The sequence below is a fragment of the Erpetoichthys calabaricus genome, chromosome 1 (assembly GCF_900747795.2).
Source record: "Erpetoichthys calabaricus chromosome 1, fErpCal1.3, whole genome shotgun sequence".
NCBI lineage: Eukaryota > Metazoa > Chordata > Cladistia > Polypteriformes > Polypteridae > Erpetoichthys > Erpetoichthys calabaricus.
This window is the reverse complement of record NC_041394.2, coordinates 130,004,901-130,021,374: the sequence shown is the minus strand read 5'-3', so window position 1 is coordinate 130,021,374 and position 16,474 is coordinate 130,004,901. Positions and strand designations below refer to the sequence as shown.

The 16,474-nt window shown below is 36.3% G+C and overlaps 1 protein-coding gene across 7 annotated transcripts in view; it reads right to left on the bottom strand.

Moving 5' to 3' along the window:
- sorbs3 (sorbin and SH3 domain containing 3) overlaps positions 1 to 16,474 on the bottom strand; it is a 256,291-nt gene that overhangs the window by 68,667 nt on the left and 171,150 nt on the right. For all 7 annotated transcript variants that reach the window (XM_051919164.1, XM_028806172.2, XM_028806163.2 and 4 more), the window contains one exon: positions 14,263 to 14,301. In XM_051919164.1, coding sequence (XP_051775124.1) covers positions 14,263 to 14,301 — 39 coding nt within the window. The remainder of the gene's footprint in view (positions 1 to 14,262; positions 14,302 to 16,474) is intronic.

The following is a 16,474-nucleotide window of genomic DNA, read 5'->3' as shown; positions in this document are numbered from 1 at the left end:
GACTTCATGCTGCCTAAGCAGTGTGAGTTTTTCAGTGGGCTGATCATTTTACACAGGGCGCTGATCCCTTCCGCAATTCTACAGTTCGCTTGACCTTTGATCATTGTATTAGCACCTCAAGGCACTCATTTATGGAAAAAAACTGTCTAGGAAATGGGATCTTCCTGTGGTTTACCTATCCAAGCCATTAATCAGAGCATCAATCTGCTTATAAGCTAAAGCCTCAGGAGCCCTTTACATTCCAAGGTGTTATAAGAAGGGAGTGAACAATTACTGTATGTCACATGTAAATTTATAAAAATTAGAAAACTGAAAGCATAAACTGCTACTTTAGGAAATCACCAAAGAAATATCAAAAAAATGGTGCAACCCTTTGTTTTGCCAGCCCCCGGGGTTTGGTTAACCGGATATACAATTTAAGAAGATTGCTATTTTCATGGAAATTGTTACATATGCATTATTTTCACTTTTACTTTTAAACTTCAGTTAAAACAATATTTGGAATTAACTTATCTTCAAGACCGCATTGAATTTTGATTCCGTGTTTGGATTTACATTATGACAACACAATGTATAACTGCCTGTGAGTGAAAATTGTTTCTTTCTCTCTAATAAATAAACCGACTTTTTCAAATGTTTGTCCCTGTGATTTGTTAATTGCCATAGTAAAAGCTATTCTCATGGGAAACTGTTAACATTTTAATACAAATGGCATATCGAGATCTCCTTTAGTGTCTAATGGTATTCGCGGAAGATGTACTACATTACCTTTCTTGTTGCCTGTTAAAATTAAAAATGTCAGAATTGTTTGACCAATTTTTAATACAACTAATCTTGTTCCATTGCATAGCCCATCACTCATACATAAATTACACAATAACATTATGATACATCCATCTTTCAACAGTAATTCAGCCGGTGGAAAACCGGACGGTGTTAACAGTTGTAGATATTCTACGAGATATTGTAAATTGATGTTTTCATCTTCCGCATGATCACCACCAACTGCTTCAGCATAGTCTATTGATATGCATTTAATCAATTTGCCATGTAACCGATCAACACTTTTCTCATTAATTCGTTTGACTTTATCGTTTGTCGCTGCCATATTTAGACGAATGGGTGATTCTAAACTGGATCTTCGTAAGTGTGTGTGTGTTCATAAGTAAGCCCTTTAATGGATTGGTGGCTGTCCAGGTCAAGTGCCGGAATGCACCTGAAGGCCATGGTCTTTTTTGAAAATAGTTTTAAGTAGGGTGTGACTTGAAAGAATCTCATGGTAAAAGTTTCCGTCTTCCGGGACTTCCTTCCAAAAAGTTACGTCTCGTCGCAGGATTAGTCTCATCTCGTCCCAAGATTATTTTATTATAATAGAGAGACACCATATTTAGCTGACATCTTTATTCAAGGCAACATGCAATATCAGAATATATTGCAACAGTCTAAACGTTTTTTTTTTTTTTACAGATGGAGCAAAGGTAGGCTAAGGGCCTTACTCAGTGAGACATGGTGAAGCAGAGGCAGAAATGAAGCCATTAACCTTGTGGTGTCAAATCCAGAGCCTTAGGCATTATACTTACCTGCCTGTGTTAACTAACATAAGAACTAAATGTGAAGGCATTTGCTTTGACTGGTAACACAGTAAAGTAAATCGTCTTTGTAAATGGTCTAGTAATTAATTCGTTATACGGCAGAGTTGGGAAGTCGAAGTAGCAATTGCACCATTTGTGACCTCCGTGCGTTGCCTAAGTAGAAGAATAAACGCAGATGCCCACATGAAAGCAAACGTTTGCCTGCTGTTCCAGCAGTAAACACTAACTAATAGTTCTATAGTCCAGATTGAAGAAAAAATTGATGAACAAGAAAGGTGTAAAATGTACATTGATGTATCAAAAATATTTTTACGCTCTTGGCCATGATAATCAGTGCTATTTCTGTTAGGAAGGTGCAATTAAAAAACTGCACAAAGCAAATTTTAAATGCAATGTACGAACAGTAGTGTATAACAGCTAGCATTGGTTAATCTGTTAATGTTTGATCTGGTAAAGTTAACATTTACCTTCTCAATATTCAGTATTAAGTCAGCATTTCTCAACCTTTAAGTATTTGCGACCAGAGTTTTTTTTTTTTTTTATTATACTTTATTAATCCCGAAGGAAATTACTTGTTTTTTTTTGCATACCCCTTGGGTTCAGAGCGCAGGGTCAGCCATTGAGCAGCGGCCCCTGGAGCATTTGAAGGTTAAGGGTCTTGCACAAGGGCCCAGCAGAGTAGCATCTCTTTTGGCAGTGACGGGGATTCGAACCGGCAACCTTTGGGATACCAGCGCAGATCCTTAGCCTCAGAGCCACTACTCCACCCTTAATAACATAACAGTTTTAATCACGCCCCCCCTGACGTTTTTTTGAAACCCTAATAAAATTTATTTCTATATTTTTGCTGCCGATACACTGCTACAAGCTTAAAATTTCCCTACGAATAGAGAAATTATACCACATATGGCAACATTCGCTCCCCTTTTTTTGTTACTTGGCACGCCCCACAGTTTGAGAACTGCTGGATTAAGTTGATTCATGCACATTCAAGTAAATGTTTCTAATGAACAAATGAAACCTATAAAGTGTTATTGTACTTATTGTCCAATGTGCACACCACCATTTTGGATTGAAGTCATAATCTGAAGTCTGACAAACTCAGATTTGAGAGATGAAGCCAGAGTTTGGGAGTAGTAATTACGAGTTTGGGGTGTATTTTCTTTGTATTCTCTAAGCCAGAGGTCTGAAATTGCTAGTCGATTGTGGCATATATTCATAGATGTTTAAATAACACTATTTACATAAAAACACCATAAACCAAGTTAATAAAAAACATCAGAGGTAAAATATATTCTCAACATGGTAAATGCAATCATTATAAAGTTTAAGGCCTTGATCAGGCTGTTCTTCATAACCGAGCAACAGGGCAGACAGAAAAAATAAGTAAGGAATGCCCACGTAAGGCCAATAATAACATGAAAGGAGTTCAATAAACAAGGTCCTGGTCACTCCTTAAAACTACCCTGTGTGATAAAATAAAACTATACAGGCATCTGAAGTAATGTACTTAGGGTTAAGTACAAGCTCGAGACAAACATTCTGTAGTCAGATAAGACAATAAAAACATTTTAACTGGTGTAACATTTCGACTGGTTAGCCTAGAAACAGCATTATGCTAATGCATGGAAAAAAATGTCAGCACTAGCAACCTTTATCCAGAAGTCTTACATTCAATGTGGGCTCCATGTAACCCTGTACTGGATAAAGATATTCGGAAAATTAATTAGTGTATAAAAAGATTCATCAGTACGGATTGTAGAACTTCTAGAAAGCTTATCATTACAGAGCTGAAAATGGACAAATTACGAATCAGACAGCTTGGTATAGCGTGTTAAAGAAATACAAATGGAACAAAAAGACAACATTCCTCACATATCTCAAATTATAGTGGACTAGGTAAAAATGAATTAAAGAGGATTTCTTTGACCGGCTTACTTTGAGTTCCCGTTTGGTGTAACTTTAATCCAAATAAATATGCGTAACAAGTGTAAAAACAGATCTGCATACCAAAATGGAGCGATCTTGAGCGATTATGCATACAAGAATGGGAAAGAAGTAGGCAGAGGCAATAAGGCTGATAAAAGCATTTCAGCAATGTGTTGACCTCTAGTGTTAGCAATCACCTTATCTTTTTTGATTTTTCTTTGTGACATTGACATGGTCAAGCTAAGAACTGATCCAAGGCAAGATTCCAGGGGCCTCATGTATAAAACTTACTCACGGAAACGTGTGAAAACAATTTCTTATGCAAAAGTCAGGGTTTATAAAACATTATCTTGGTGTCAATGAAAACTGGCTTAAATTTACAATAAGTTTCAACAATCTGTAAGAACTACGCAGGCATTTTTGGTGCTGGAATTTTAGCCACTCTAGGCAGTAGTACAATAAAGTGAACAGAAAATCTCATTTCATTGCATACTTCAATGATGTGTCAATCACATTCTTATGTCCGTCCATCCATTCACTTTCTACACCCGGGTGTTCTAAACCTGTAACAGAACATGGGTTGTGTGATTTCTGTATGATTGTCTTTACAGAGAGGATGGATCTAATAATAAATTAGACGTATAAGCAAGTCATCATCATAAAAAAAGATACAAATACCATTATTGATATTAAAATGACAAAAATGTTGCTTTTTAAAGTTTGTTTGTCTGCATAATTAAATTGTGGCAAAATAAACACTTAGAAACATTCGGGTGCAACTTTTAACAGATTTGAAAGCTGAAGCGTTTTCTCTTATTTATTTTCTTCATCAAAGACATATATCACATTTGTGCTTTTTAAATATTTCAGACCTCTAGGCCGCCGTTAGTACAGGTAGCCATAAGCCACAAGCCACAACCATACACACTGTTGATTAATTGCTCATGCTGAGTACTGAGGATCTGTTTACTGAATGAAGTATGTAAAAGAGGAATATACTCTAGACAACGTGTTCAAATTGGAATAATTTCTCTCAAGCTAAATCTAAAACTGTGAAGTCATTTGTGATTGAAATTGAGCAGAGTATTTCTCTGTATATCTGTTTTAAGGATTGGTAACATGCAAGTGAGAGTTGCTATTGGGAAGGACAGATTATAATATTCATTGATTCAGCCATCTTCTAAACCAAAGCAGTGGATAGCTGGAGCCTTTTCCTGCAATCAATGGGTACAAGCAGGAACAATTCCTGGACAGGGTGGCAACACTTTGTGGGGTGACCACATATATACACATGCATCACCAATTCACCTAACTTGCATGTTTTGGAAAGTGGAATAAAGGAGGAAATACATGGGGACCTACGTGCAAACTTCATGCAGGGAGCATCTGGGGGATGTGAACTCCAGACTCCTTACAGCTACACTAATTCATTGATTAACATATTGACATTGACTGTGGCCTTAAAAAGAGAGGAAAATACCCTTTATTTGAGACTTATTTTATGTAGCATACGTGGTCTGGGTGTGACATACTGCATTCATAATACCTCAAGCTCACGTTCACAGTTTTGTTTCCTTTATTCTTCCTTAGTTTCAAAGTAAAGGCATCACTCACAAAGAAGGACAAATTTATAGGGTGATTAGGTCATGAATATTCAAAAAGGGCATTTTTTAAGGCATACATACAGAAATGGAGGTGACAGGAGCAGCTACAATTGCATGCATGAACACATATCTTTAAGTTGATTTGAGAATTATAAAAAAAACTTGCTGTGGGACCTGGCATACATACGGTTGTTAAAAGAATGATTTTTTTGTCGACATGCTATTTTTGTTTTTCTAACAAAAGCAAAACTTTAGTATGGAATCAAAGCATGTCTCCAGGTTTCCACACAGCATACTTATGTATCTATCTATCTATCTATCTATCTATCTATCTATCTATCTATCTATCTATCTATCTATCTATCTATCTATCTATCTATCTATCTATCTATCTATCTATCTATCTATCTATCTATCTATCTATCTATCTATCTATCTATCTATCTATCTATGTATGCAGTTATTTTCAGTCTCAGGGCCAATTTCTATGGAAAAATGTGTGAATGTAACTTTAATGGGTGGTGCAATAGTGCTCAATTGCTGCTTTTCCAAACTTTAACACTACAATAATTCTCAGCCTTCTGTGTTGAGTCTGTTCATTATTATCATATGATAATAGTAGGTATCTTCAAAATTCTAGTCAAATTAATTGGTCAAAACAGGCTTATGTTGCAGACTCATTTTTTCAAAACTGGCACTAAAATTTGCTCCACTGGTGATTTTCCAATTTCTGTTACAGTTACTGTGTTTGGGATTTTAAAGACTTTTTTTCAGTAGGAATATTGCCTCCTAAAGCCTTGTCCACACTTCTATGTTTAACTGTGTTCTTTTCTGTAGCTACATAAAACCTCATGTTGGTGCATGCTGATGAGCGAAAAGGCAAGTTTTGATTCACATACATTTTCACAAAACGGACACTAAAATGCATTTCACAGGAGATTTTGTGATTATCATTATAATTAGTTGGGGTTTAAAGGTTTCTTTCAGTAGAAAACAAGAGATATTGCTTCCTAAAGCTTCATTCATACTTTTATGTTTGCCTCTGTTCTTTTCTGCAGCTGTGTAAAACATAATTTATATTGCACTGTTAAAATAAATTCTATTTATGTGTCTTATTCATATCACCACCGAGAAGAGCAGGATATTTTTAATATGATATGCTTTATATTTTGAAGATATCATAAAGACACACTAAAATACACCATTGTCCACTTTACTTGGTTTTCTCTACACAAAAACTAACTGCATGGAAAGTCACAGCTGTCAAACCTCCACCACCACCGTTACTTACCAATCACCTTATCCTAGTTGAGGATATGCACACTTTGGTTATTATTTTATGTACTAGAGATCTTTTTTATTTAAATGCTAAATTAAAGGTCAAAGCGCTAGGAATTAATGCATGAAAATGCTTCCAGATCAGAGCCAAGTGCATTTCTTCTTTTGTGAAACGCACAAATTTATCAGGAAGAGAAAAGCAATTTATTGAACACTGACTCAAACAACAAGCTGCCTCCCTACCAGTTGCATGGCTTCACATCCTACAGCCCTGCTCTGCATATCCAGAACTGTAGCTGATGGAGACGTGAGCACAAAGTATAATAATTAGAGAGGTCTATAGCATATAACCAGAGATTACTGTGTTACTGTTTAGTGTGCATTAGTATGCTTCCTGAGCAACAGTTATTTTATATTGTCACACATGTGCACATGTTAGGCAGTCAATGGGCTTGACAAAATGTGTTGGAATGCCTGACTGAGGGTTGACAGTGCACTCTAACGCCTTTTCTCCATCCCCTTCAGATCCTCAGAAGGAAAATCCACCTGTCCTCACCTCCAGCACCATCTCTGACCTCACTTCCGGGCACCTTTCCAATGCCACGCCCCTTCCTGCTCAACTCCTATAAAGCCTCACTCACCTATACCTTGTTAGTCCCATATTGGACTCAGTCTAGACAGTTTACTCTGTTTTTGTTTAAATTTATTTGCAATTTGCACACTAACTTTCAAATATACGGGGTGGACCCCCAAACCCTTTTCTGGCTCTGTGTGTTCCTGTTGCAATGTACATGAGGTAGCATATGCTTAATATGAAGTTCTGTTTGTACTAATGTGCAATAAACACAATACAAGTCTAAATTTATTATATAAGCTGCAATTGTTGAACTCTTTTTATGTAAAAGTCCCTATTTATTATATAGTAGATTATTACTATTATTATACTCTGTATGTCCTAGTCATTTTAGTATAACAAAACTTCTATGTGTATTTCTGCAAAAGTAGTTAGTCTGTTTTTAATAAACTTATGTATTTTTGTTAGCATCAGTGTTTTGCCAGTTCTTTTTGCAGCAGTTAGGGGACACTTTTTTATTTACTAGAGTAGATAAATTTATCAAACTTGATTTAAGCATGATTTCTAGTCAACACAAATATACACAGATATATAGTATACTATATTCCAAAAGAAAGACACTTAAAATATCATTTAAAGTTAAGATATTCTAGGTCAGCAATTAAAAGATGCCTTTAGTCACAGAGTTTCTGAATGTGAGATTCTACGACTGGATTTGAATCTCCTGTTTCATGGTCAGCTGCCACCTCAAAGCTGTTTACATAATTTGGCTTATCTGAGTTTACATCTGAAATCCTCTGTAATACCCTCTTGGTGCCACCTGTTCTGTTTTCCTTGCTCAAATGAAACAAATACTTAGCATTGCATGTTTTCCAATCAGCCATCCAGATTTACATCATCTTCTTGTGCTTTTAAGTGGGTGGTCTGTATGAATTTTGTTATTGCAAATGAGGCATGGACATTATCTTCCAAAGAGGAATACTCTGAATTTTTTTTAACACAGCCACCTTTTTTATTTTATTTATTTATTGAATTCATTGAAAGAAAGTGAGCAATGTGTCTTCAAAGACTAGTGTCATGCAGTATTTGTAGTCTTTATTTATTTCAATAAATATATCCATCCATCTCTCCATCCATTCAGATTTATTTTCCCAGTTCCATTCACAGCTGGCCAAACCAGCCCCAACAGAGTCAAGTAGATAACCCCTACATAAGATGTTAGTTCAACTGTGGTAGTGGGACTTCTTGTCCTGTATTGTCCTGTAAAGTTGTTGGCAGATTTTTCATGTATTGTCAACAGTGTACCAATAATGCCAACCATGTTGCCTGTGCAGTTCTAGTACTTTGGAGTTGACATATGTATAAGCAGTATTAATATGGTCCAAACACAAGGGTGTGTATTCTGTTAGCAACATTATGGCATTATAGACTGACCCACAATCAGTACTGGTTTCTAGGAGAATATAGTCTTCTGATCAGAGAAAATGTCTATTTTACCTTTCAAGGTCATCTGTCTGCCTAATATTATGCCTTTGGACTATATAAGGAATCCAGAGTTCCCAGAAAGGCAAACACCTGCTGGGAAGGTGAGAATATAAACAAATTGGAGATCAAACCAGGATCCAGGCATTGTGGATAAGAAATGATGAGTGATACATAACCTTGCTTTTCTTCTATTGTTTTTCAATGTCAAATTATGTTGACCTACTGCTAGTTACTTCTAACTTTGCTAGTGTGTGAGAATATAAATGAGAGTGGGCCACGTGGGAAATTTGTTTTATAATATGCATTGCGTTAGTCTACAATCTAGAATATATCTCCATAGGTATGTAGGTATGCTAAGTTAATATACTTTTAAAATATAATGCAAAATATTTTGAAAATATCTTGAAATACTGTATATAGTGTAAAATGTATTGTACAGGATTTAATATATATTGTAATGTTTCTAAAAATATATAGTATATTATTCCTAGTATTTTCAAATATATTACATACTAGAGGACTTTGCCCCCTGCTCGCATTGCTCGCCAACCCCCTGGGCCAGCACCACACACTAGCCTCTTTTTGGTTCTGCCACTCGCGTATGGGTATATGGATGTACAATTTAAACAGATTTTATTTTTCATTAGACGTGTTACATTGGCATCATTGTAACGTATAACTGCCTATGTCTAAATTTCGTTTCTTTCTCTCTATTAAATAAAATGACTTTTCGAATGTTTGGCTCTGAGATTTGTTGTCTTTGCAAAAGCTATTCTAACGGGAAACTGTTAACGTTTTAAAATGAATGGCAAATCAAGATCTCCTTTGTTGTCTAATGTTATCTGCAGAAGATAAACTACATTACTTTCTTGGATACATTACATATAATTTCCTTGACTTTGATTCAAGAATACCTACACATAAATCTGGTTAATTATTGCAACAATTTACTTAAAAGTAAAATGAGTAAATTTAATGGATGCTGTAATTAAAAGAATTTTAAAAACATTAATAGTATTTTATCAATCCTAGATGGTGCTTGTTAACAAGTAGAAGTTAATGAAATTTGCTTGACTCCCCAAAAATCTGACTGTTACTGAGACATTGTTTTGAGTGTGACAGGAAGTCTAATACTTTATTGCAACAACTTTCACCCTACTTCCTGTTTCTGAAAATTCTGACCACATAGCATACATTTCATATTCCTTTGGAATGAATATTGATGCACAGTGCTTATATATCTGGAATTATTGTGGCACCATTTTTACATTTACAGCACAATGTCCCCGTCACTGCCCCGGAGCATTAGAATCCTTTCACAGACCACAAGGTAAGTGCCACCTGCTGGCCTTACCAATACCTTTTTTCAGCAGCAACCCAAGCTTCTCCTAGATAGTCTCATATCCAAGTACTGATCTGGTTTGAACATGTTTAGCTTCAGGTGGATTACCTGTTCTGAAGTATATGTGTATGACTACTAGCAACAAATTCTGGTGCATTTTAAATGTTGTCATGCATGCACATCCATGGATCACCTTATTAGCCCGGATCAGGTGTGCAATACCACTCTGGGACAAGAGGGGCCACTATTGCTAACAGTTTTGTCACTTCCCTCTGCTGTTCTGAGAAGATGCCCCATGACAGTGACTGACCCTTCCTTTACAGCTTTTAGATGTACCAGCCCTTTCGGTCCAAATCATATAAAGGCAGTCATTCCTGGTAGGAGGCGTCTCAGTTTTGACCTGAGCCTACTATAGGAAGGAGCTCTACAGGATGGACAGACCCTTGGCACAGAGCCATCAGAGGCTGAAGTTCTTTTTTTTTTGCTGTTTCCCTACTTGTGACACCAAGCACCTGTTTATTTTATTAGTTTTTTTTTTAGTTTTGCAATTAAATGGAGTGGCCAGGTTGGCACTCCAATGTTTTTTTGGACGTGGTCAGTCACTCATCCCCAACAAGGCTCAAGTCATATTACAAAAAAATTATGTTTCTACAAAATCCATCACTGATAAAGATCCATGATTACATACTGAAGCAGAATGACTAACCCTGTTTTTTTACACTAGTAAATTATTATAAATGTAATATTGCCTATTTTACATTTATGTTACTTTTTTCTTTCCATAAAATTAGTACAGTCAAAAAGATGACCTTATTCTTTAGAAATATCTTAAACCTGCCATTCAGTATCCGGAGTATATAATGATTTATTATTGACCAAGTAGTCACTGCAACAATGACAGCATATTACTTCATCCATTACGCAATGTAAATTAGGAACAAAACTCTAACAACTTTCCAATTTCTTTTCATTTAACAATTGTTATGCCTGTTGTATACATACAGATAGAGAATATTATTCATAAACGTGATTCTCAATCAGGAGACCAGAACAACTAGCTAAAATAATTATTTCTAAAAATTATATCTATTTACTAAATCCTTTTGAGGATAAAGACCTTTATACAGGTCTCTTCAATAAACATGTCTCTTCACAGGAACTGTAGAGAAACATTTTATGCCACACATAATATATATATCCTGCGGTTGGCTGGCATCCTGCCCAGGGTTTGTTCCCTGCGTTGTGCCCTGTGTTGGCTGGGATTGGCTCCAGCAGACCCCGGTGACCCTGTAGTTAGGATATAGCTGGTTGGATAATGGATGGATGGATAATATATATATCTGTCAATCTCTATATTAGAGTTGATCAGCAAAATTCACAAAATCATTTCTTGCATCGAATATGATGTTTCGCTGACGACCTTGATCTCCGAATATTTTCCTAGAATTTTGCTGTGAAGCTGGCATACATATTTTTTTTCTAGTGCCCCATGATGCTTTGCAAGGCCAGTCATGACATCACAGAGCTGTAGCAGTTCGAGAATATAATGCTGATCCTATCAGTAGGCTATAAACCCTTGAAAAACATGCAAATACCCTTAAACACAAATCATGCAGGTACAAGGAAACTGGAAATGTGTCATGTCTTACAGGTAATATCTTTTCGTATGGACTTGTTTGTAACCTTTGTGCAACTTATGAGTCTACCCCTTTAATAATATTACCCAGGGTGCTCTGCAGTTGATGCAAACAGAAGAAGTGAAGAATTCATGTGCTTTAGTGTTGCGCTTATTCTGGAGCAGTGGCAATGAACAAGCAAAAGTGTCAGGGTAAAAAAAAAAACAAGCTGTACTTTTTGGTTCGAAATAGGTGACTACCTGCTATTGATTCTATAGGGGTCTTAGTAAATTCATTCTTCCTGTCTGCCAGTGTTTTAATGTTCTGATATTTAATTATATTAATTTTATATCAGTGAGGTAGAGTGACACAGTGGTTGCTACTGCTACATCACAGTTCAGGTCACATTTTTGGTCCCAATAATCAGTCCAGCATAGTTGGCAGATGTTCACCTGGCCTTTAGAGACACTTTAAAAACCATTGCTCCATTTTATTCCACTCAAAACTAGTTGTTTCTCCTTCCACATTGACTTCAGTGCATTTTATTTAGTTCAGCAAAGATTTCTGCGATTTTGTTGAACACGAGATGAAGCAAATTCAGCAGAATTTGCTCATCACCCCTCTATAATTATAGGCATGTTAGGAGATAGAGCGAATGATGCTGTTTGCCTTTGAAAGTACCAATCTTTTTTGGAAATTTCTTTGCCATGCTTCTTGGTATACTGTATTGTTAGTGTTACTGTCAGGTCACGCCAACATGAGTACTTCCCTGGATCCAGAAACCATCTTTTTTGAGCAATAAGCAGTTGACTATAAGGGTGTTTTGACCTGGGATTAATTAAAAATTTTTCTGATCTATTATTTGTGTCTCTTGAGTCTCAGTTCCTCCCAATAATGATTCTAATTTAGGAGGAATTTATTTCTTTTATTTATAAAATTACCCAGTTTGTTTATTTAAGTTATTTATGGTTACTATGGTTTTGCTACACAGGGATGAGTGGGAGTGTGTTGATGAAAACAAAATAAATCTTGTTTGTTAGTGTATGCTTTACTAAAAGAAAACTCTGATCTGTCTTTGCCTGGCTTTTCACTACATCTATCTTTTAGTTGCTTCTATTCTATTATCTACTTCCTAAAAACGTCGAAACTAAAGGAAAAAGACAGTGGCGCATGAACCGAATTCTAAAATAGGAAAAAGACACAGGGAAATATCTCAACATAAATCATACTCTCTGTAAGACATCAGAGTAAGCAAAATGTGATATATGACTCTGATGTGGCATCAGCTAAAACCTTATGGAATGTAGATTGTACCCAGGGAACTTTTATGGATGAACACCGTGTCTTAAAACTATCTTGTGCTTGCTGAGTGAGTAGAGGAACAGTGAATGCTATGGATTGGAGGCTTTGGATTTTACAGGACATTCATATTCCTTACTACCCCAGATGTTATTCTATGGCAACCCAGTCTTGAGAGATGAATTTCTACCCTCTGATACAAGAACATTGTGCATGGAGTCAAAATGTGAGTTGTGCCAAACGTTTGCTGGAAAAGTGGGAAAATAAGCAGGGTTTTGTCCAGAGAATAAAGGAGAAGTGAGACTGTTGGCTTTAACTATGTTCGGTTAAGTTGATCTGCCAAGACGCATAGTGAAGCCGAAGAACTATCTTTCTCTTTTGACTTATTTTTCTGTACAATGCATGTACTCTCTTTGCTCATTGTGTCCTAATGTTTTGCTAATCAAAGTATTATTTTACTATAATTTGGGCTCATTTTAGTGCCACCTGGGAGGCCCATTCTTATAATAAGGTACATATTGCTACAATTATGACTATAAGTATATTTCTATAAGTAATAAACTCAAAACAAGGGAAGCATGGGAAGAAGAGAAATTTCTCCCTGGAAATTTAGCATGCATGTTTGTTCTATCTCAAAAGAAGATGCAATGAGAAGTCAAGCAAAATGACACCTTTTATTGGCTAACTGAAATGATTACAACATGCCTCGAAAGCTTGCCTATTGTAATCTGTTCAGTTAGCAAATAAAAGGTGTCATTTACTTAACTTCTCACTGCATTAATAATGGCTAACAACACCACACTTACTCAAGAGAAAATGAAATTCCAACTTTCACTGGAACCGGGACTTTTAATTCTGCCTCAGCTCAATGACAATTCTAATTAAAAACTGCCTTCAAAATTCAATAGCCTGATGAACCAGGAGAAGGATGGGACAAGATCATTCCTACAAGGGGAAAGAAAGAGAAAAGCATCCCAATACCCAATTTTTCAATACTGTTATAGAAGCTGGTAAAATAATTTTTTGAAAGTTTTTGTTTTTCCTCAATGTAATTTGAAATAGAAGGAGATCAAGTTGGTTCTTTTGTTAGTTTTTATTTTCCCTCAATGATATTTGAAATAGAAGTAGATCAAGTTGTTTTTCTAACCCTCTATTGTATCTTGCATATTTCTTTCACATATTGACACGTAGCATATATTTTCATTTTGCAGATTGACAGGAAGGGACCATTCTTACTCCCTGAATCCAAATACCTGATGAACGTTGCTTGTACCTGACACTGATAATCCTAAACCTCCTCATGGTTTACTTAAGTACATCTGGAGAGATTATTTACAGGAATTCCTCCTACCTATTCAGAAATTCGATTTCTGATTAATTGCTTTAACTTGTCACTATAGATTCAGCAGTTAACCCATAGTTAAGAAAAAATAACACATCAGTGACCTCCTGTATGAAGATGACTTCGAAAGGTACATTTCTCAAAGTACAGTGTGGTATCTCTGTGATTTACAATTTCTTTTTCCAAAATTATGTAACTTACCATCAGGAAAAATAGGTCTTCCGCAATCAAACTCCAGCTCTAAAATAAAAAAGAAAGATTTTAGAATTTATTGAAATGCCACATTTTTTCATGTTTACCATATATAATTAAAAAATAAAGATATTAAGCATAGATTCACATATAACTTGTAAGTAGCAAGTGCACGCAACATTACACCCCACCCCAGCACCCAGACCTATGAACCATCTGCTCCCTGCTGCCAGGCACTTTGAATGGCTGTCCCACGCAGGCCTGCATATCTGAGTCCATCCTATCTGAAAGCCTGGAGACAGACTGGCATGTGGCCAGAACAAGTGATTAAAAACAGATGGTCCCTGTCATCAGGATCACACCTACAGTCCAGTAGATTTGTCAGTTTAAACAGAAAGCTATGAATACTGCCTCTGATTGAGTAAAAAAAGATAAACATTTCAAAATAATCACTTTTCAAATGCATCATGCTGTACTCGTATATCTGTGTGTAAAAAGAAAAAAAAGAAAGAAATGCTTTAAAACACCATAGTTTGGTTAATACTAAATAATATGCTGTAATCTATTTGTGGAGACATTGTGGAACAATTTATTTACTTATTTAAACTCACAAGATGTCAAAGGCAATTGATGTTGGGATGGTCACCTGGAATTTCACAAGTAACACTGCTGGATTTCTCAAATACTATTTTGAATGGTGAAAATATCCAATGTAAACATTCTATAAGAAAGATACATCACAGGAGTAACAGTCTTTACAGTGGAAAGGGCTGATGAGATACAGGAAAACAGAAAGACCCATTTTTATGTCTGTATATGTTACACAAGGGGCACAAATTGAGATATATTAACTCTTTTAGGGCGGATGTTGGCTTTTGTCAACAGGAGGGGTTGAGGATGGTAATCAACTGTAAACGATGTTAAAACCCACCATTATGTTTTAGTTGGACTCTTTTTGGTAGAAGGAAAGCTAGCTTGGTTGGTCTGACCAAGATTCCCTATGCTTGTGTAAGTACTGAAGAGCAAACAGCAGCAAAAATGGTATCATCATCTGGCGAGAGATCAAAGCAAAAATACTCGGTGGATGATGTTTTGCACATTATCACTCAATTGGACTCTGACTTGTTGAACTCCAATTTTTATGCAAGTGATCTGGAGATTGAGATCAAAAACAAAAGTGAGGTACCTGCATCAGCTGATCGGTCCTCTTGTCACATTCGTGACAAAATGACAAGAGGTACAAACCATATTGCACTGCACTGCGACTGTGACTGCCACCGCCGCCAAAGCCTCCTACCACACAAAGACAACATGGCAGCCAGCCTGCCACTCACCCCTGCCATCCATCATGCTGCTCGTGAGTCACTCCAGCCACAAGAGACGGCAAACTGATGGCCACAGCACACAACAACAGACATTTTATGTTGATTTACATGTGAAACTGCTGCTTTGTGTGCTTTTCAGAAACTGCCTTTTTTGGAAAAAAATATACAGCCCTCAAAGAGTTAAAAAGTGTTCTTTTTCATTCATGTAAAAATAGTGGTGTTTATTTTAATATTTATTGGTCTATAACATTTTCATTCTTTAACACTAGAATTACCAGAGCCTACGAAAAAACTCGTAGCTCCGGCCCACCTTAAATCCGTTCGCACCTCTCCCTCAGCTTTTTTTGTCCTGTAAATGTGCCGATTAAGACAAGCAGCAAGCAACCTGCTATTCCATCCCCCACCGCCGCAGAACGTGCACAAAGTTCTCCCAGCTCATGTCTTGATTGATTATCTGGGAGTGAAGTGCAACAGGAACACACGTCATAAATGTAGGAAGGACGGTCCTTGAGTGTGTATGAACTGTTAACATTTGAAATTGATGATTGCATATAGCACTGAACTGACCGCTCTGTACTATTGTTTCCTCTGCATGTCCTGGTGTACAAAAGAAACAGCACCATTTGGGGACTGGCAAGATCGGGGAAAAAAAAACATGCGGTGTTATGCGAATGAATATGAATAATATGAATAATGTTGCATCCGTGCCACAATGTTTTCTGAAATGTACTATACAGGTCATAAAATGAATAATTCCAAATATCAAATATAACTATGTCTCTATTTTTTATTTTTTTTTTTACATCATAGACCATAAGGTGCATACTAATTCAGCGTGAACAGGAACACTCAATAAAACTGAATAAAAAGAAATCAAGTGACGGTGAGATACAGAG